We start from the raw sequence: 23,214 nt of genomic DNA on the forward strand, positions 1-23,214 counted from the left end.
GCTTCGACATTACAAGTTATTTGTCTTTGAAGAAGCTTTAAGTCATGTGATACTGTACGACTCCTACTTTAGTCCACACTGCACGTGGGCACTGACTCCACCCTTAGATTGTTTTTTCCCCCAGTGGGTTCAGATGTATTCAGTAACAACTCCAAGATCTACGCGTTCTGAACTTGGTTGTTAATCTCAGCACAATTGATTGGGTGAACAGTCTTTCCGCATCATTGGTCAGTTACTTAACTGGCCATGAACATTCGAAAGTAGACAAAAGAAAACCACACAAAAGATTAAAGGCTTGGTCAAGCCCTTGATTGCCAGTAAAACGGCACAAATAACGCAGACATGTACAGGGTGATGGAATGAACATCCTTGTATTTTTGCCAGAAGTGCAGCACCAGTTACGCTTGGGCTGATACCACAGTAGCTGCAGCCTTTGTCTACCCCCCTCACCTCCCAAGCACAACATGGCTTTCTGTTCTGTATTGCCTTATTCTGAAAAAAAGACTTGAAGGTACAGAAGCCAGACAGAACCCACCACTCTAGTCAGAGCGACGGAGTTACACACCCAAAATAACCCCTGCCCACCCCCCTGGAAGCTTGGCACGAGCAGTCAGCCTTATCCCAGAGGCAATGTGTATAGTGCTTGCACAACACACACAACACATGTGACACAATAAATACACCACAAGTTTTATAAAAATAAACTGTATTGCATAAAACATAATTAGACCAAACACCACATGAATCAGTAATGCTCGGCTACACAAGCAGTTGTCGGAACATCACACAGGTTACTAGTACTATGCAAGAATAAGCAGTCATCAGGCAAACAGATCACTGGGATTCTGCCACACCAGCAGTAGTCAGGTTGTCAGTATCACCAACAATGCATGTCATAATGAACACATGATCATGAATGCCAAGACATCATCATAAATGCACATCCAGGAGAAACATTCCCAAAAATGGCGGATCATCATCATCATCATCACCGTAATAAATGCACATATTTGAAAGCCTTTCCACAGGCATAGGATGCTTCCTCATGTATGGCAATAACACACACATGTGTACTCTAAAACATCTCCTTTGTGGCCTATATCCTAGGCACCGCAGTAAATGCACAACAACTGGGCCAAATGTGTCCCAACCTTCCCCCCTCCCAACCTGGGTAGCACAGCATGTAATTACAAACTGTTTCCTGCATGAGGACAACAATTTCTATGGCTAGGAAGGCAGGAATTACTACCCGTCACCCTGCAAATAAACGTTACAGCGCGTCTGAGCTTCTTTCAAACGATGTAGGGTGAGGGAAAACCCCCCTGGCCCACACTGGAGCTCCTGCACTACTAATTAAATCAATGCGGTAATCCTTGGATGGCTGGGCAGGCACGGGACCTCAGTCGAGGTGTTCCTCCCCGTCCTGCCAGCCGTAGGAGGCTTCTGCCCAAAAGAATACAGAGGGGCTTACGCTCAGCAAGGAATTGGGGTGACTCTCCCCCGTAATGCCCCGAAAGGGGGCGGGCTACCCACGAGCACGCGGTGCCGCTGGTCTTCACTGCGGGCCGCTCCGAGACTCCCTCTGTCTTTGGCAAAGCTCCAAGTTCTCAGGGCCTGCGGGGATTGGAAAAGAAGAGACCCCGCGCTCCGCTCCTCTCTACCTCGCACCGGCGATCCACTCTCCTGGGCTGCGGCGGTGCCGGCACTCCTTTCATAACTGTGAATTCACCAATCACTGAGTGTACAAATAAAGGGTTGTATAGCCTCTTGATCAGTAAAGAGGAAAAAATAACTGTAGATCGCCATGATACACCAAAGCTTTAAGGTGAGGAGAAAGAGCTGTGGGTGAACAGGATAGATGACTAAGGCCCTGATTTGTGTAATTAATTGCAGGAGGTGGTAATGGCATCTATGCGATACACATACGTGATGCTATAACTGTACAATTACACACTATGGGGCTGATTTCGATCTTATCTTGGCGGAGGGCAATACTCCGCCACAAATGTGACGAATATCTTGTCCGTCTTAATACGATTCTATGATGTCCTATGGAGATTGCAATAAGGCGGACAGGATATCTGTCATGTTTGTGACTGAGGATTCCCTCCACCAGGATCTAAATCTGGCCCTTAATCCAGACAGATCAGAGGCAGGTCTACCCATTGCCCGGAAAGTAGACTGAAACAACCTGATGTGTGCCAAATGCACCCACATCCATAATAAAACTTCACAGGCAACAAATAGACCCCTGATCTTCTGCAGGAGGTTAAAGCGGGCAGACACTAGTCTCCAACTAATGTGGCTCGACCTGTTTAAAATAATGCATTAAAGTTTACTTTTGCCACCCTTCCCACTTATGGTTGCTACCAGAATTACCTCCATAATTTCTATCCAGTACCAGTGGAGCTCGTCTTTCTGCTGTAGAGGCAATGGCCTTGGTTTAGCCTTTCGCAGTACTGGAGGGTTATTCCAAGGGTAGTTGGAGAGCACCGGCCATGCTGCTCCTGACGTAGAGGGGGCTAGCACACCTCTCATACTACAGCTTTTCGGTCAGGTACATAAAAGGGCACTTCATTTGGCAGAAAAAAGTCTCAGTCAGGTCCTCATGATCCCACATGTCCCTTTCTGAGACCCATCTTCCTGGCAAATACCAGCAGCTCTGGAAGTTGTAAGGCACATCTTGAAGGTCAGGGAAAAAATCCAGTTTAAGTTCTTCAGGAGGAAGAGTGAAGAAGCCAGCAATCCCTCTCTCAGTGATCTGGACGGTTATACGAGCATAGAGAACGAGATCATTCTTCTAGAGCTTTTATTTCCATCTCTGAGAACCCCTCAAGAGGGAAGTCCAAGAGGAGATACCTTTGTGGAAAACAGAGCTGTTCCTGCTCGACGTCGAGATTCATTAAGAACAAAGCAAGGTGCAGAGTTTACTTGCTCACCATTAATGGCTGTGCTGCCATCAAGGCTTTCCGCGTCAATTACAAAGAAATTTGATGTTGGTGTGTACAACATCGAAGCACCACTTGACATCATGGCATACCGAATCATCAGCCTCTTTACTCTGGTCTGCTGATTGGATTGACAAACTGAAATCCAGAAGTCTGCCTTCTATTTCAGACTCTTGAGTACTCGTGGGCATAGTCCATCAACACTGTTGCTAAGCTGCGGGTAGAAGTTCCAGATTTGCCTTTTCAGAGGCATCAATCTCCTTCACAGCCTAGGCTAAAGTGGGTACTTCGTCCCCAAGATCTGACTCTCCACCTGTTCTGGCCACACGGACACCCCTTGTAGTCCCACCAACAACTGCTTTTGGAAGTACTCCAAGGAGATCCAAGACTCTGTGAGAGATCAGGTTCTCTTTTCAGATCACACTCTAGGCATTGAGATAGATCATCAGTGTAATAGATTTCACTCTTCAAGATGCTTTTCCAGAGCAAGAATGTATTCCTCGTCTTCATATTCATCGTCTAGTGCAAGATATTCTCCAAGAGGATTCGTCTCTTATCACAATTTCATCTATTGATGACATCAGCACTTTTCCTGGAAGTCTTGATCAAAGACACCAATAAGGTTAGCATCCCTGATCATGTGAAGTCTGCTCCATCTCTGCTTCAGAAAATATATAGACTCCCGGAGAAGCACTCATTAGTCCCTCAAGTCAGACCCTCCTCCAGGCTTGGTCACTTCTCTGCTGCAAACTGCACCTTTGAAACTACACTTTCTTCTGCTGGTCCTCCTGACAAGGAGAGCAAGAGATTCATCTCTGCGGTGAGGAATGTCTGTGGCACATCAGCAATGGGGATGAAAACTTCCATTGCTACTGCTCTGCTGGACAGATACCAGGTGCCCCCATTGACTGCTCTTACCTCGAAAGACAAGAGAACTCCTTGAAGCTCTTAAAAGAAGGCATGATGGTCTCCAATCAGATTATTAGTGATGTTGCTCATGGCTGTTGCCTCGGACGGCCAGTAAGGTCTTGCCCTGTCTTTCAGGCTTCAAACCAGAGGCTCAATAGAGGACACAAAATCTCTCTTTTTTTAGAAAGTGCTCTGGCTGGTTCTTTTGTAGATGAAGAAATGTATCACATTAAGACGGAGATGCAAATGCTATGAGCTTTAGGTTAAGTAGGAAGAAAATTGCACAAAAACCATAGTTAAAAGCCTTTGGCTTTCCTCTATTTCCTCAGACGTTCAAAACCTCTCAGTGGCCTGAAATGCAGCATCAACAATGAAGACGTCGGACAAGAGGTAAAGACGGTCATCAGCCTTTAACAGCCACAGGAAAACCTTCTAAAGAAGGCAAAACAGTGACATCTTACTTTCCCCTCTTCTGTTATCTCAGTTACAGGAGACATTTCACATCATGTGAACAAGTGGGTGAGAATCTCAAATACAACAAGCATTGGCAAAGCCAGTGGGTTTCGCCTATGTAAGCGCTATTGGGTTTGCCAATGTGCTTTAGCTAAACGTTAGTGGGATAGACAAGAGTGGTGTGTGGTCTCATAAGATGTAATTGCGAAGAGTGGAGTAGAGTGTTGTAAAGGAGAGAGAGGAGTGGCAGAGAGTGTGGTGTATTGGAGTGGCGTAGAGTGGACTGGCATAGAGTTCCTTGGTGTAGAGTGCATTGGTATAGAATGCAGTAGTGCAGAGTAGAGTGACATAGAGTGTTGCAAAGTAGAATGGAGTGGCAGAGTGTGGTGTATTGGAGTGGCGTAGAGTGGACTGGTTTAGAGTTCATTGGCGTGGAATGTTGCAGAGTATAGTAGCGTAGAGTGGCACGGCATAGAATTCAGTAGCGTATAGTGCACAGTCGTAGAATGTAGTGACCTAAATTAGAGTGTCTACAATAGTGCAGAATGGAGTGGTGTAGAGCAGAGTAGAGTGGCACAGAGTGCAGTGGTGTAGAGTGCTGCAAAGTAGAATATAGTGCCGTTGAGTGCAGTGGCTTAGTTTGGAGTGCTGAAGAGTAGAGTGACAGAGTGCATTAGTACACAATGCAGTAGTGCAGAGTAGAGTAGGGTAGAGCACAGTATTGCAGAGTATAGTGTCATAGAGTGCATTGGCGTTGATTGAGTGGTTGTGAGTGCAAGGGCCTAGAGCGCAGTGACATGGAGTACACTGGTGCAGTGTAGAGTTCTGTAGAGTAGAGAGCGGTGGAGCAGAGTAGACTGGATTGGTTTAGAGTGCATTGGCATAGAGTGTTGCAGAGTATAGTGTTGTAGGGTGCAGCGGCATAGAATTCAGTGGGGTACAATGCAGCATTGTAGATTGCAGTGGCATAGATTAAAGTGGTGCATAGTAGAGTGCAGTAGTGCAGAGTGGAGTTGCACAGGGTAAAGTGGCATAGAGTGCATTTGTGTTGAGTGACAGAGTGCAGTGGTGCAGCGTGGATTGGCATAGAATGCAGTGACATAGACTGGAGCCTTGCAGGGTGCAGTGGCATAAGGTGCAGTGATGCAGAGTAGAGTGGTGTAGACTGCATTGGCATAGAGTGCAGTAGTTGCAAAATAGAGTGTTGTAGAGTGCAGTTGTGTAGAGTGCATTGGCAGAAAGTGCAGTGGTTTTAGAGTGCAGTGGCTTGGAGTGGTGCAGGGTCGAGTGCATTGGCACAATGTAGAGCAAAGTTGTGTAGAGTGCAGGAGTGCAGAGTAAATTAGAGTGACATACAGTGAATTGGCGTAGAGTTGAGTGTTACAGAGTAAGGTGCATTGGGTAGGGTGTATTGGCATAGACTGCAGTGGCGTAGAGTGCAGTTTTGCACAGTGGCGTAGAGTGGAGTTGTGCAGAGTAGATTGGAGTGGCCTAGAGTGGAGTGACGTATCATGAGGTGATGTAAAGTAAACTGGCATAGTGTGCTTTAGCATAGAGTAGAGCAGAGAGGCGTAGAGTGCAGTGGCATAGAGTGGAATGGTGCAAAGTGGAGTAGACTGCAGTGGCTCAGACTGCAGTGGTGTGGAGAGGTGCAGAGTAGAGTGCAGTGGTGTGGAGTGGCATAGAGTAGAGTATGCATGGTGTGGTCATGCGCTGCCATTACAAACAACACATTTTCAATTTTAATGACCATTAAACTTGCACAGACATACATTTTGCTAATCAAACTATACAGTGTGCAGACGAAAATGTGTGGAAAGTGACATCACCTAGTGTAATTATTTGTTTGGATCATATTAAAGTATTTGTTTCCAACACACTTCAGAATTAACAAAAATGTGCTTCATATTTGTTCCTAATTCTGATATATTCTGAAATACTTGCACAGTTAATTTAAATGTTGTTGTGTGGTAGAAAAAAACTCTTCCCTTCCCCCAGTATCCAGCAAGATTGTCACATAAACCCTCTCAGAAGACAGTGTGACATTTGACCTCTGTCTTTGAATGGTCAGTAGAAGTGACAAGATACAAATAGGATTTACAGGCCTTTGTATAGTTTTAGGCCCGACTTCTTCTGGACCGCTCTTTAATACCTTTAATATTACTGTTCAGTGATTTGTCATGGAGAAAATATACAACACTCCTATGAGGGTTAAGCTGACTCTTCCTTCTAATTTATTTAAACTATAGTGACTGTGTATTTTCCAAGTTTAATTTGTTCTTTGTGTAGGGTGGCATTGGGCACAGTCTGTAATCGTATAGTTATAGCATTGCAACTTTTGTGTTTCGCACAGATGTCATTACCATCTCCTGCAATTCATTTCACAGATCAATTTATTTACATAAAAGATATGTGCTTCTCAAGACAGTGGTAAAGGACAATGGTAAAGGAATCTCCAATACAGCCATTTATTCACTTCACAATTCTTGTTTTTGTTTATTGTTTTATTATTATAATTTTATTGCAAAATCGTATTTTGTCGTATATTTCTTGGTAATAAATATAAATTGCTGTAGGTCTCCTTAGTGAATTGATCAGATACAATTTTATAATTTCAGAGTCATAATTTGTTGTATTTCTCCTTGGTAATGGATCAAACGCAGCTGTAATTTTTGTTTGATAATGTATCAAATACAGCTGACACGCATTTCACCCCTTGAACGGCTTGTGGCCAGGGGCTTTCTCAAGGCTGAAAATAACAAAATGCATATTTGGTGGATTATCTAATACATTAATTAACCCTAGTGTAATGTGCAACACACTGTAAGTGAAACCTCCGCAAACTATGACAAATTCATACTCGTCCTCCTTACTATCTGATCTTACTCATGCAAAAGTGCAGTGTGCTAAATGTACATGAACATATCCATCCATTGCTAATAAAATGTAGATGTTGCAGAACATCTATGTTTTGTGTGAACACTGACATACCTGACAAAATTAATATTCTTCATGAAATCACCTCAGAACATAGAGGACTTTTTTCCCTATTTTAAAGAAATGCTTTCAGTTGCCTAATGGTGATCCTGGGGGATGAGTATGACAACACTATTTGTTTATATTGCAAAACATTTGTGATTAGTTTAGACTAATTACTTATGTTAGGCTAAATTCCAGACACCCTGTCTTCCCAATATTATATTTATCCGCTTCAGAAATCATGATAAGCTTGCCCGCAAAAGCTACTGAATTGGAAATTGATATCTCACATACGTAAGAAAGGAAGTTTATTCTGAAATCCACATTAACACCCATCTTACCTCCAGGAAACTCACCAGACATATTTTACACTGTGGTATTACATAATTTGGACAAAGAGTGTAATAAATATGTGTATAAAAGTAAATACCTTACCCATCTAATCTAAACAAAGAACAAAAGAGAGCAATTAATGACCTTCACCAAAATCAGTAACTAATAATCAAAGAAGCTGACAAAGAAGGCAACATTGTGAATCCTACATATTGAAGGGTACTTAAAAGAAGTCAACCTACAACCTGAAGACCTCACCTGTTTCTCAAAACTACACAATAACCCCACTTTAGAGACCCAAAAAAGACTTGGCTATGCACCATAAAATTACAGGACACTTTCTTCCACAATCTTTCCTCAAAGAAATATTGGAAGTTCTGGAGGCTCATTGTAAGGAACGATCACTACCAACACAAGGTCCTTCCATTCAGCATTAAGTTGGCACCAATAACTTTATCAAAGTGCATGGCGTTTGTGCCATATTTTATAAGAGAAGATATCAGTCTTCCTGTATCTAGACAGCTGGCTGATCAAAGCGTTCAACCTTACATCAAGCTCCTCACCATTTCCGGATGGCAGTCTCTATTTGATGGAGTTTGCATGTCTGTCAGGAAACATTCATCATTAGCTCCTTTGCAATCCATACACTACTTGGGAGCAGTGTTGGAGACACTGAACGCAAAAGTGTATACTTCAGAGGGGAGACTATTATATATTTGTCTGAAGCACCTCAATCTTCTAAGGACGGTGTTCCCTCTATGCCATGGCTGATTTAATATCTTCTGGGTTCAGTGGTGTTTCTTATATTCCTGGTGGTACCACATGATAACATTGCAGCAGGGTCTGGAGCACGAGTGATGCCAGCGCCCTGTCTCCTCTTTATTCCTTGACTTGCCATCACTCAAAACAATCACATCACTCTAAACCTGTTGCACCAGCGAAGGTTTTGAAAACCTCCCTTCCTGATACTAAGACTTGCCTGCTGTTAATTCCAAAGTCTTCTCTCCCTACATACGTCTGGTGCTTTCCCAGGCTGTCCTTACCACTGACCTCAGCAACCCACTAAAGCATTTCTTTTCTCCTCGTTGAGTTGTTTCCATTGAATATGGCCATGAAAGAGCACCGAAGGTGACGCCCCCAGTGCAGCTTCAGTAGGCCCAGAACATTTTTCTCAAGGTCCCTTTCCAGTAGGTCCTGCTAACCAAAACATTTTTTGTGGGGGTGTATTTTGAGTTATCCACCACCGCTTTCAGATTAGATGAGAAAGATTTATTTTCTCAGAATGAAAACGTCTTCAAAGCGATGTCCATTCAAAGTAAATGGGTGGCCCAGGCACTGTCCTCTCGCTGTGGTCATGACCTAGCCTCTCACAATACTCTGCGGATTTATCTCTCTATTGCAACAAGGGAGCCAGTTTCATCCTCTGGCTGTGTGGACAAGACCCAGAACTTGAGCTTTCAAACCCAAAAGTACCACCAGCAGACTCAAACGTCGAATCACTTGTTCCACGCTCAAATCCTCTGATACATGAAATTACTTCTCTTCAGTGAACCATTTTAATAGCCTTTTTGTCTATTTTTATAAGATACAGGTTTAGTGTGTTGGGTGCTGTGAATTAGCTGCAGCACTGGCTCTGTTGGGCACATAAGGTCTACTAGCGCAGAGGACTGACCTATCAATCTCCAGCAGCAGCCACTGATGGATGAGTCCTCTGAACCAACTCAGTACTTGCTTAGAGTTGGGGTTGAGGCTAGCATGTTATTCCACCCAAAGAGTGTCTTCAGACTGGACTCTAGCTGCCTGGGAGCGTACCCCTTCCATTGTGTCATGCACCTTTCAGGTCGTTTGAAAGTCAGCAAAATAAGCACATTGTTCCCTTTTCAGGATCCGAGGAGCCCTATATGTAGATGGCTGTTTCTTGTTTGATCCACGCGTGTGATCTTGTTGTCCCTTTTGAACATGTATATATTGATTATTGGGGTTGAAGCCTGGCTGAGGGGTAACATACCTTTATAACCATGGTTTAGATACTTGTCCTAAGCGAGGTGCTAATTGACACCCTTCTCCCATCGCTGCTCACCTTCTGATTGTGCTTTGCTTCATCTTGGCTCTCGTTCTTTCCACAGACATTGAAGAGGGCAGCCGCATGGAGTCCCTGCGGAAGGCTTTGCAGACTCTGCCAGAGGAGAACTATGAAGTGCTGCGCTTCCTCACCGCCTTCCTAGTGCAGGTCAGCAGAGGGCTCCAGGCTCTGATGTGGTGGGCGTGTGTCCGCGTGGTGGTGCACAGGTGCACTGCGTGGGTCTCTCTGAGGGAGGCGGTGGGATGATGCTGAAATCAGTGCTGTTGTGGGGATTCGTAGGGAGCCACTCTCTGGACACTTTACACTCACAGGGATCCACTCTCTGGACAGTGTACACTCACAGGGATCTACTCTCTGGCAAGGTACACTCAGAGAGCCACTCTGCACAGTCTACTCTCACAGGGATCTAGTCGCTGGACAGTGTACACTCACAGAGATCTACTCTCCAGACAGTGTACATTCACAGGGATCTACTCCCTGGACAGAGTACATTCAGAGGGATCTACTCTCTGGACAGTGTACACTCACAGGGATCCACTCTCTAGACAGCGTCCACTCACAGGGATCAATTCTATGGACCGTGTACACACAGGGATCTGTTTTCTGGACAGTGTACACTCACAGGGATCCACTCTCGACAGTGTACACTCACAGGGATCTACTCTCAGGACAATGTTCACTCAGGGATCCACTCTCTAGACATCGTACACTCACAGGGATCAGTTCTATAGACCGTACACACAGGATTCTGTTTTCTGGACAGTGTACACTCACAGGGATCCACTCTCTGGACAGTGTACACTCACAGGGATCCACTCTCTGGACAGTGTACACTCACAGGGATCTACTTTCAGGACAGTGTACACTCATAGTTATCTACTCTCTGGACAATGCACAGTCACAGGTATCTATTCTCAGGGCAGTGTACACTCAGTGATCTACTCTCAGGACAATGTACACTCACAAGGAGCCACTCTCCGGACACGGTGCGCTCCCAGGGATCCACTCTGGACACGGTACACTCACAGAGAACCACCCTCTGGACACGGTACACTCACAGGGATCTACACTCAGCGCAGTGTACACTTACAGGGATCCACTCTATGGTCAGTGTACACTCACAGGGAGCCACTCTCTGGACAGTGTACTCTCACAGGGATCTACTTTCTGGACAGTGTAAACTCACAGGGATCTACTTTCTGGACAGTGTAAACTCACAGGGATCTACTCTCTGGACAGTGTACTCTCACAGGGTGCCTTTCTCTGGACAGTGTACATTCTCAGGGAGCCACACTCTGGTCAGGGTACACTGACTTCTGGACAGTGACTGCTCACAATGATCTACTCTCTGGACAATGTACACTCACAGGAATCTACTCCCTGGACAGGGTAGACATACAAGGAGCCACTCTCTTGATAGTGTACACTCACAGGAAGCCACTCTCTGTACAGTGTACACTCATAGGGATCCACTCTTTGGGCAGTGTATACTCACAGGGAGTCTCTTTCTGGACAGTGTACACTTAGAGGGATCTACTCTCTGGACAGGGTACACTCAGAGCCACTCTGCACAGTCTACGCTCACAGGGATCTAGTCTCCGGACAGTGTACACTCACAGAGATCTACTCTCCGGACAGTGTACACTCGCAGGGATCTACTCTGGACAGTGTACACTCCCAGGGATCTATTCTCTGGACAGTGTACACTCACAGGGATCTACTCTCTGGTCAGTGCACAGTCACAGGGATCTATTCTCAGGGCAGTGTACACTCACAGTGATCTACTCTCAGGACAATGTACACTCACAGGGAGCCACTCTCTGGACACAGTACGCTCCCAGGGATCCACTCTCTGGACAAGGTACACTCACAGGGAACCACCCTCTGGACACGGTACACTCACAGGGATCTGCACTCAGCGCAGTGTACACTTACAGGGATCCACTCTATGGCCAGTGTACACTCACAGGGAGCCACTCTATAGCCAGTGTACACTCATAGGGAGCCACTCTCTGAACAGTGTACACTCACAGAGGTCTACTCTCTGTACAGTGTACACTCACAGAGGTCTACTCTCTGTACAGTGTACACACGCAGAAATCTACTCTCTGGACAGTGTACACTCACAGAGGTCCACTCTCTGGACAGTGTGCACATACAGGGAGCCACTCTCTGCACAGTGTATATTCACAGGTGACACTCTCTGGACAGTGTATATTCACAGGGTGGCACTCTATGGGAAGTGTACTCTCACAGGGATCCACTCTCTGGACAGTGTACGCTCACAGGTATCCACCCTCTGTACAGTGTACACTCACAGGGATCCACTCTCTGGGCAGTGTATACTCACAGGGAGTCTCTTTCTGGACAGTGTACACTTAGAGGGATCTACTCTCTGGACAGGGTACACTCAGAGAGCCACTCTGCACAGTCTACGCTCACAGGGATCTAGTCTCTGGACACTGCATTCACAGAGATCTACTCTCCGGACAGTGTACACTCACAGGGATCTACTTTGGACAGTGTACACTCACAGGGATCTGCTCTCTGGACAGTGTACACTCACAGGGATCTACTCTCTGGTCAGTGCACAGTCACAGGGATCTATTCTCAGGGCAGTGTACACTCACAGTGATCTACTCTCAGGACAATGTACACTCACAGGGAGCCACTCTCTGGACACAGTACGCTCCCAGGGATCCACTCTCTGGACAAGGTACACTCACAGGGAACCACCCTCTGGACACGGTACACTCACAGGGATCTGCACTCAGCGCAGTGTACACTTACAGGGATCCACTCTATGGCCAGTGTACACTCACAGGGAGCCACTCTCTGAACAGTGTACACTCACAGAGGTCTACTCTGTACAGTGTACACTCACAGAGGTCTACTCTGTACAGTGTACACTCACAGAGGTCTACTCTCTGTACAGTGTACACTCACATAGGTCTACTCTCGATACAGTGTACACTCACAGAAATCTACTCTCTGGACAGTGTACACTCACAGAAATCTACTCTCTGGACAGTGTACACTCCCAGGGGTCCACTCTCCGGACAGTGTACACTCACAGGGGTCCACTCTCCGGACAGTGTGCACTCACAGGGAGCCACTCTCTGCACAGTGTATATTCACAGGGGACACTCTGGACAGTGTATATTCACAGGGTGGCACTCTCTGGGAAGTGTACACTCACAGGTATCCACCCTCTGGACAGTGTACACTCACAGGTATCCACCCTCTGGACAGTGTACACTCACAGGGATCCACTCTCTGGACAGTGTACACTCACAGGAAGCCTTTCTCTTGACAGTATACACTCACGGGAAGCCACTCTCTGGAAAGGGTACTCTCACAGGGATCTACTCTCAGGACAGTGTACACTCACAGGGAAGCACTCTCTGGACAGTACACTCACAAGGAGCTACTTTTTGGACAGTGTACACTCTCAGGGATCTACTCTCTGCAGTGTACACTCACAGGGATCCACTCTGGACAATATACACTCAGAGATCTACTCTCCGGACAGTGTACACTCACAGGGATCTACTCTCTGGACAGTGTACACTCAGGGATCTACTCTCTTGACAGTGTACACTTACAGGTATCTACTCTCTAGACACTGCACACTCCCAGGGAGCCACTCTCTGGACAGTGTACACTCACAGGGGGCCACTCTGGACAGTGTACACTCACACGGTTCCACTCTCTGGACAGTGTACACTCATATGGAGCCACTCTCTGGACAGTGTACACTTACAGGTATCTACTCTCTAGACACTGCACACTCCCAGGGAGCCACTCTCTGGACAGTGTACACTCACAGGGGGCCACTCTGGACAGTGTACACTCACACGGTTCCACTCTCTGGACAGTGTACACTCATATGGAGCCACTCTCTGGACAGTGTACACTTGCAGGGATTTACTCTCTGCACAGTGTACACTCCCTAGGATCTACTCTCTGGACATTGTACACTCACAAGGAGCCACTCGCTGGCTAGTGTACACTCACAGGTAGCCATATTCTGGTCAGAGTACACTCACACGGAGCCACTCTCTGGACAGTGACTACTCACAGGGATCTACTCTCTAGACAGTGTACACTCACAGGGATCTACTCTCTGTACAGTGTACACTCACAGGGATCTACTCTCTGGATAGGGTAAACTTACGGGGAGACACTCTCTTGACAGTGTACACTCACAGGAAGCCACTCTTTATAGTGTACACTCACAGGAAGCAACTCTCTGGACAGGGTACACTCACAAGGAGCCACTCTCTGGTCACTCTACACTCACAGGGATTTACTCAGTGGACAGTATACACTCACAGGGAACCACTCTGGACAGTGTACACACACGGATTCACTCTCTGGACAGTGTACACTCACCATGATCTACTGCAAAATGTACACTCACAGGTAGCCACTCTGGACAGTGTACACTCACAGAGAGCCACTCTGGATTGTGTGCACTCACAGGGAGCCACTTTCTGGACTGTGTACACTCACAGGAAGCCACTCTCTGGGCAGTGTACATTCACAGGAAGCCACTCTCTGGGCAGTGTACACTCACAGGAATCTACTCTCCGGATAGGGTAAACTTACGGGGAGACACTCTCTGGACAGTGTACACTCACAGGAAGCCACTCTCTGGACAGGGTACACTCACAAGGAGCCACTCTCTGGTCACTCTACACTCACAGGGATTTACTCAGTGGACAGTATACACTCACAGGGAACCACTCTGGACAGTGTACACAGACGGATTCACTCTCTGGACAGTGTACACTCACCATGATCTACTGCAAAATGTACACTCACAGGTAGCCACTCTGGACAGTGTACACTCACAGAGAGCCACTCTGGGCTGTGTACACTCACAGGGAGCCACTTTCTGGGCTGTGTACACTCACAGGGAGCCACTTTCTGGGCTGTGTACACTCACAGGGAGCCACTTTCTGGGCTGTGTACACTCACAGGGAGCCACTTTCTGGGCTGTGTACACTCACAGGGAGCCACTTTCTGGGCTGTGTACACTCACAGGAAGCCACTCTCTGGGCAGTGTACATTCACAGGAAGCCACTCTCTGGGCAGTGTACATTCACAGGAAGCCACTCTCTGGGCATTGTACATTCACAGGAAGCCACTCTCTGGGCAGTGTACACTCACAGGAAGCCACTCTCTGGGCAGTGTACACTCCTAGAGAGCCACTCTCTGTACATTGTACACTCACAGAGAACCACTCTCTGGTCACTGTACGCTCACAGGGATCCCCACTCTAGACACTGTACACTCACAGGATTAAGACTCTGCATAGTGTACACTTACAGGGATCTACTCTCTGGACAGTATACACTCGCAGGTGTCCAGTCTCTGGACAGTACACTCACAAGGATTTACTCTCTGGGCAGTGTACACTCACAGGGATCAATTCTATGGACAGCGTACACTCACACGGATCCACTCTTTGGACAGTGTACACTCACAGGAGGCCTCTTTGGACAGTGTACACTCACAGGGAGCCACTCTCTGGACAGTGTATATTCACATCTCTAAACTATGCCCTTATATAATGAACCACTCACTAACTGATTGATTTTGCTCAGTGGGAACCCTTCAAGGGATTAGAGTGTCTTAGAGCCCTTACTGTGTGGTACTGTGTGGGAGAGTGTCTGTTAAACTCTCACTGTGAGGCCATCCCTGTGGGTGAGAGTGCCCTGGAGCCCATCACAGTGGGTGAGAGTGCCCTGTAGCCCATCACTGTGGGTGAGAGTGCCCTGGTGTCCCTTACTGTGCTAGAAAGTGTTCACTATCCTCTCAGTACATGAGGGATTGCTCTGGTGTCCTTCATTGTGGGGGAGTGCCTGGGAGCCCCTTACTGATGGACGGAGTACCCTTTTGGGGAGCCCTGCTCTGTGAATTCATTTTTATAAAGCAAGTCTTCTCTTTGGAACAGAGTGGCACTACCGGATGTGGGCACCACACACTTACCAGGCAGGGTTGGTGTCCTCCTAGGACAGCCTGTCCTCAATGGAACCCCTCTTTGTTTGACATAGTATGATCGCAGGACATGCTTGTCGCAGGTCCTTTTGCCATGTGTACTTGGGGGTCCCCATGAGATTCTTTGTGAGAGATCTGTGTGTGAAGTCCCTGCTAACAGTATTTTCAGGTGTAAACTCCTAGCATTAGCTGCTTCTGACATTCTTGTTTTAACCACTCCCTCAGGTGTCTGAAAACCAAGAGCAAAACAAAATGACCAACGTCAACCTGGCTGTTTGTTTCGGCCCCAACCTCCTGTGGGTGAAAGATGCTGCCACCAACCTGAAGGTCATCAACCCCATCAACTCTTTCACCAAGTTTCTTTTGGACCACCAGGGGGAGCTCTTCCTGCCATCTGAAGCCTTGGTTCCTGAGGCCTGAGTGCACCTCTAGCGGAAGTTCTTCCTGGCCATGGAGTCCTTAGTGCCAGGGGCCTGAGTGAACCACCAGGAAGGGCCCTTTGTGGCACCTGAGGCTTTGGCATCCTAGGCCTGAGCTCCCCAGTAACTGTTCACCAATGACTGAGCTGCATTTTCTTCTTTACTGTGCCACTTGCAACACTATTGGGTCACTGGGCAACTGTCCCTCTGGAGCAAGTAAGGCCGAAACCGTCCTCCAAGAAGTCTGATCCAAAGTGTCCGATGAGTGGCTCTGCTTCTGTGCGACCCCGTGCTCAGAATGTAATGTTGTACGTGAATGACCCCGTGCTTGGACCATAGACCAGTGTGTGGCTGATCCCATGCTTGGACCGTAAACCAGTGTGTGGCTGACCCTGTGCTAGGACCGTAAACCAGTGTGTGGCTGACCCTGTGCTAGGACCGTAAACCAGTGTGTGGCTGACCCCGTGCTTGGACCGTAAACCAGTGTGTGGCTGACCCCGTGCTAGGACCATAAACCAGTGTGTGGCTGACCCCGTGCTTGGACCGTAAACCAGTGTGTGGCTGACCCCGTGCTAGGACCGTAAACCAGTGTGTGGCTGACCCTGTGCTTCGACTGCCAACCAGTATGTTACTGACCTTTGCTTGGACCGTAAACCAGTGTGTGGCTGGCACCGTGCTTGAACTGTAAACTAGTGTGTGGCTGACCCCGTGCTTGAACCGTAAACCAGTGTGTGGCTGGCACCGTGCTTGAACTGTAAACTAGTGTGTGGCTGACCTTGTGCTTGAACCGTAAAGCAGTGTGTGGCTGACCTTGTGCTTGGACCGTAAACCAGTGTGTGGCTGACCTCGTGCTTGGACCGGAAACCAGTGTGTGGCTGACCCTATGCTCGGACTGGAAACCAGTGTGTGGCTGATGCCGTGCTAGGACCGGAAACCATTCTGTGGCTGACCCTGTGCTTGGACCGTAAACCAGTGTGTGGCTGACCCCGTGCTTGGACCGTAAACCAGTGTGTGGCTGACCCCGTGCTTGGACCGTAAACCAGTGTGTGGCTGACCCCGTGCTTGGACCGTAAACCAGTGTGTGGCTGACCCCGTGCTCGGACTGTAAAGCAGTGTGTGGCTTACTCCGTGCTTGGACTGTAAAGCAGTGTGTGGCTGACCCCGTGCTTGGAGCGTAAACCAGTGTGTGGCCTACCCTGTGCTAGGACCGTAAACCAGTGTGTGACTGACGCCGTGCTAGGAGCGTAAACCAGTGTGTGGCTGACCCCGTGGTAGGACCGTAAACCAGTGTGTGGCCTACCCTGTGCTTGGACCGTAAACCAGTGTGTGGCTGACGCCGTGCTAGGACAGTAAACCAGTGTGTGGCTGACGCCATGCTAGGAGCGTAAACCAGTGTGTGGCTGACGCTGTGCTAGGAGCGTAAGGCAGTGTGTGGCTGACCCCGTGCTTGGAATGTATACTTGTATGCGAGTGCGCCCAGGCTTGGGCCATGACTGTGTGTCTGACTCCATGGTCTGAATGTAGTTGTGTATGAGAGTGACCCAGTGCTTGCACAGTGACCCTGTGTGGGGCTGACCCCATCGTCAGACTGTACCATGATTGTGAGTCACACCATGCTTGGACTGTAAACCCATGTGTCATTGATTGCATGCATGGACTGTAGCTCTTTGTTACTCCTCCCCATGCTCAGGATGCAATGATTTGTGCCTGTGATACTGTGCCTCGATTGTTACCTTGCGTGCCAGCTGTTTAGTACAGAGGCTGCAGTCCTGTCATTTCTTTGTCGCGGGCTCCATGCTTAGACGTTTGTGCTTTGATGTAATCATGTCTTTGAGTTTGTGCACTGCGCACAAATGTTCTGTGAGTGTTGTCCAGACCCTAGTTGGGGAGAAAGGGCTTCAGGCTTGAATCCCTGTACTGGGATTGTCAATTCTTCTCCCCTTGAATCCCTGTGCTGGGATTGTCAATTCTTCTCCCCTTGTCAATGCCACCATTAATGTGAGTACACTGCCGGTACGTGTGTGTGTGTGTATTATGGGTTCTCTGCATTTGTTAGTAGCACTGATGTGTGTCTGATGCTACATTTGTTATGTCAAGTTGGAGGGCACACACCAAGTAACTGCCTTCCTCCCTAGCGCCTTCCCTGGGGATTCCTGGCACTGTCATTTTGGAATGAAGGCCCCTTGAACATAAATGAAAAGCAGCTGGTCTGAGCACTACAGCCTCTTTCCTATTCTCCTCACATTTTTCTAAAATGTCCAGTCCTGTCCTGCTCCATGGTTAATGTTCCATGTTGGACTCTGCTGCTTATGAGTGTGGACAAACATCAGTTCTGGTACCCTATGCTGAAAGCATGTGAAACAGTTCACAGCCTGCCAAGGACTACTTTCCTTGCGTGTGTGATTATAGGCAGCAAAGGTTGTGACCAGGTATTGTCGTGAGCCGTGTGCACTGTTACTTCAGGGATACTGTCCTGGGCTGTTGTGAGAATGGACACCATTACTAATGGGTTGGTGCCCCCTGTTGCTGCCATCAGTGGGCAGTGTTCCTCAAGGGCTGCTGTCCTGGGCTGCTGTGAGAATGGACACCATTACTAATGGGTTGGTGCCCCATGTTCTTGCCATCAGTGTGCAGTGTTCAAGGGCTGCTGTCCTGGGCTGGTAGAAGTGTGAAAGCCGCCAGAAGGGTTGGTGCCTGGTGTTGCTGTGAGTCCTGGCACTGTTATCTGTTAGTTACTTCTTTGGGGTTTTGTTACTCAAGGTTGGTGTCCACTGATGATGTGAGGAGATGGACACAGTGCTGTGTTGGCCTGGTCACCATTGCTCTAGGGCTGCTCTCCTATGCAGATGCGAGTATAACAAGGTTACCTGATGGTGATGCCTTTGGCTGGTGTGGGCGCACTTACTTGTCGACTTTTACAAGCGCAGATTTCAGTATCAGTGTTTTTAAATTCTTCCATTCCACTCCCACATGCCACTGTTTAGGTAATATTATGATTCTACCCTACCTAATACTCCAAGACCACCCATATCACTTTCTACTCACATGTTTCTGTCCAGGCAACATTAGCACATTCCACACACAATTCCCGGCAGCATCTTAACCTCCTACAGCTGCTTCTCTCCATACATCATCCCCATCAGACTCAGCCAGTTCTGCCCCTGCATGACCCGCTGCAGACCACGATTGGTCCATTCCATGATGATTAATATTCCTTTCATCTTTGCACACCTCTCTGTCGACCAACATTATCCCATTCCACCCTTGCCATTCCATGTACCATCGAGGTCCTTTGTACCCCATGGCAGCCCATTCCATCACCATACCACTTTGCAGATCAACTTCATCTTATTCCGCCAAGGTCATGCTCCTTTCTCAAACTAACGTTATAACATTCCCTTTGCAAACATGCAGTTAAACAGCATTATTCCATTCCACATGTAACCACTTGTACACAGCTCTGCAGACCAGCAAGACCACAGACCAGTCTCTCACCACACCAGCCTTTTTCTGTTTCACCATTCAACACTCCACTGGCCACCAGTATCCTAATCCACCCTTATGCAGTCCTCTGCAGATAATGCATGCATTCTACCCCTGCATGCTCACATGAACATATTATCGCATATGGCTTCTACATGTCCCTCAAATGCCACCAACTCCTCTGCAGGTCACCATCTGATGCCCTTATTCAGGCATTGGTGCATACCATGCCCACACTCACCCCTCTTCATTTGTTCAGTTGCAACCATTAGCCCACACATCTTTCATATGCCCCTTTAAAGATCACTGTAGCCTTCCCCTGTTCAGGCAACAGTATCCTTGGTCATTCCCACATGTCCATATAGGGCACTACTCACTGTTTATCTTCATGCTCTTTTAGAGACTACTGTCACATGGCTGCTAGGGACCACCATCACACAAATCTTGAGAGGCCACCATCACTTGCACTTCTAGAGATCACCATCACATGAATCTTGAGAGGCGATCATTGCTTGCCCCTGTAGAGACCAACATTCCCCTTAGAAGACCAACATTGCATAACCCTCTAGAGACCAACATCATATTCCCTCTGAGTGACCAACATCTTGTTCCCCTAAAGACTCATCCTCCACACCCCAGATGCTCCTAACCAAATGTAGGTTTCCTAACACACGTGTTCCACTCTGTATACAATATTACACCGTTCCACCCTCATATACTTCTCTTGCGTTCGTCTTCCTTTGCTTGATCAGGTTCAGGGCTATTTCCACTAGATGGTCAGTATATTCACCCAGCCTCTGTGTCCTCCCGGCAACCCAGCAGACCAGAGTGCTGCTTCCATCAAGCATAAAGATTGAAATCTCAAAGGTGAACACACTTATGCCAACAGCACAAGCATTTGAGCTGGTAGAGTGAGTGATGTAGATGCTGTGGATGCCTGGAGCTAGGCTTTGTCATTTTTGTAAACTTGTTTCAAATGTTGCATTGTGATAAGAACTCCGTAGAAGGAACCAGTGCTTGTCAGGGGGCCACTGGTGCCTTGGAAGAGTGGGGTTAGTTTGCCATTGCCAAAGGCCTGTGAGGGTTGGCTGCTCTGGTCGGTTCAGCTCTTCCACTTCTTGGGATGGGGTTCAAAAGGTGTCTGCTGCAGATAAACGCATCTGCACCGCCCACCCTCTAAGTTCAGATCTGCCAAAGGAGACACCCCACAGGCTCTCCATCAAAGAATGTCCTCATCTGGCTAGTGTGGCCCAAGAGCCTGGCCAGGACCTCACCATGGCAATGCAGGCTGGATGGGTTTAGCCAGTTTCTGTAGAGGCCAAATGCTCCCTCACACCCTTTCCAGGTGGACCCGCCCTCCTGCCCTGTTAATAATTATATATTTTTAAAGGTGAAAAGTATGTTTTTGTAATCCGCTCCTCACACCTATATCACCCTTCATTGTACACGTACGCCTTCGCTTTTTACTCTGCTTTTGTTTCACCGTTTGCACTTTTTGTACTCTTAATATTGTTATTAAAGAATGAATCTGAAAGTTTTTGTATTTTTGCCGATGGTGCTCGTTTCAAATACTTCATCCATTCGGTTATCAGCTTTTGAGGACCGATAACCTCCAGTGGGAGCTCTGGGGGCAGCAGTATGATCCTGGGGAGTGTTTTAGGCCCATGCTTTTGATAAATGGAGAGATTTTCCCCAGTGAAGATCCCTTAATCCTCACTCTGCCTCACGGCGGTTTGCTAGAATCCATGTTTGATCGACCTGAAATAAGCCTACCTTCTGTAGGAATTTAACAAGCCTGAAGTCTCAGGGTTTTTGATTCTTGCACACAGTTGAATGATTTAAGTATCACAATAATGTAGTAAATCTGGTTTAAGGATCAGGAGTTATAAATTAAAGGAATCTGAATGTTTTTTAAATCAACTGCAGCCTTTGGAAGTAAACAAGTAAACAAACTAAAGATAATGCTTCTCTGGCTGCCCTGCATTCATTGTAGACGCGCAAATATAGCAGAGCCCCTCAGTTTAAAAGACAATGAACCTTGGAAGATACTGTCACCTTAAAATCAATTTATCACTCACTTTCAGGCCAATATTTATGATTAGAAGGAGCTGATTAATAAATGTCCAAAGCTAGACACTGGTTCTTCAGATTTCAAGCTGAAGGTTCTCCCCACATACTCGGGCCTACAGCAGAATATCAGCAGCAGCGCGTGACGAGGGTCCCTCAGCCACAGCACCAGCTCCCTCAGTGCACAGAGCTTTATTCACTCTCCAAACTCAGCTGATGGTTCACATGAGCTGGCTAAGGAATATCCATTTGCTACTGGTCTGCTGGAGTTGTTCCAGGTGGACGCAACTTCCTGTCCTTTGCATGTCAGGAAATAAGTTCCATAACATGCTGACTGTTTTAACAAGAGATCATTTTTCTTAGCATTTCAGGTCCAGAGATTCAGGGGCAAATGGGGGTCCATCATTCCATAGTGGTTTTACCAGGCAGAAGATGGCTCCTTCCAACAGGGGACCGCTAGTCTTCAGTACAGGTCTCTGAATGGAAAGTGACTGCGCATAGTTTTCAGAGGCACCTCTCAGCTATGATTGGTGAGAACGTCTAAACAAATCTGGCAACATTTTCCCACCATTTCCACCTAGGTTTTACCAGTCTAACCGGTTTCCTTTCTCAGAAACAGTAGGTAAGAGGAATCCCAGAGTTCTGTATGTTACAGACATCCAAGATACAAGATCTAAGTCTGACTAAGAAGCCCCCCGCACTGCTCCAATAGGTAGCCCTGTCATGCCCGAGAACATTAAAGACAAATTACTCACATTTCGTCCCACCCACTCCCACCCGTTGGTGAAATGCTCCCAATCTTCTGTCAAATCACCTTCCTTCAAAAACTGTGATTTTTATGGTTCTCCGTTTTCAGGCATATATAATAGGTTTAGTTTAGGGAATGCTTTGAAGTGTGATTGCAGGAGTCTTCACTGCTGGATGACATTATGAATTTCTCATGTATTGTCACGTAATCACACTTGACTGAATTCTAAGAATGTCAAATATGCCATCTTAGTAGCAAAATCTGAATACTCTAGTGCAGTGGTTCCCAACCTGTGGTCCGGGGACCCCTGGGGCTCCACGAAGCCTTCTCAGGGAGTCCACGAGACCCTAGAAAATTAAAAAATATTAACAAATATTGACAAATTAGGTCCCCAGCGTCCAGTAATGACTTAGGCGGGGGTCCCCGGATTCTAATGATGATTCAGTGGGGGGGGTCCCTGGGTTCCATTAATGTTAAAGTGGGGGTCCACAGAAATCAAAAGGTTGGGAACCACTGCTCTAGTGAAATGCATGTGCAGTAGGCAGCTGCTTAGCAGTTTCTCACTACGCAGAGGTGCAGATATCTTCCATCTAACGACCCAAATCAGAAATGTGCCGGAGGAAGATCCCAGAACATGGATTTCCTTAAAGGCAGAATCCTTCTAGTAGTGGGGTGCAGGACATTTGTAGACCAGGCACAGGAGTTTGAAATTGATTCAGCGCTCCAGAGGCAGCCTGAGCAGAATTGTGTTGTATTTAATGAGTCTAAGAATGGGGTGCACGGTGG

At 47.3% G+C, this 23,214-nt stretch overlaps 2 protein-coding genes across 3 annotated transcripts in view; one reads left to right on the plus strand and one right to left on the minus strand.

Moving 5' to 3' along the window:
- LOC138281256 (rho GTPase-activating protein 1-like) overlaps window positions 1-21,147 on the plus strand; it is a 158,770-nt gene extending 137,623 nt beyond the window's left edge. For both annotated transcript variants that reach the window (XM_069219585.1, XM_069219586.1), the window contains exons 12-13: window positions 9,749-9,852; window positions 15,937-21,147. In XM_069219585.1, the coding sequence (XP_069075686.1) occupies window positions 9,749-9,852; window positions 15,937-16,131 (299 nt within the window). In that variant the 3' untranslated portion in view covers window positions 16,132-21,147. The remainder of the gene's footprint in view (window positions 1-9,748; window positions 9,853-15,936) is intronic.
- LOC138281257 (SPRY domain-containing SOCS box protein 3-like) overlaps window positions 1-23,214 on the minus strand; it is a 189,857-nt gene that overhangs the window by 51,864 nt on the left and 114,779 nt on the right. The window lies entirely within an intron of this gene.

This window comes from Pleurodeles waltl, unplaced genomic scaffold (genome assembly GCF_031143425.1).
Source record: "Pleurodeles waltl isolate 20211129_DDA unplaced genomic scaffold, aPleWal1.hap1.20221129 scaffold_84, whole genome shotgun sequence".
Taxonomy (NCBI): domain Eukaryota; kingdom Metazoa; phylum Chordata; class Amphibia; order Caudata; family Salamandridae; genus Pleurodeles; species Pleurodeles waltl.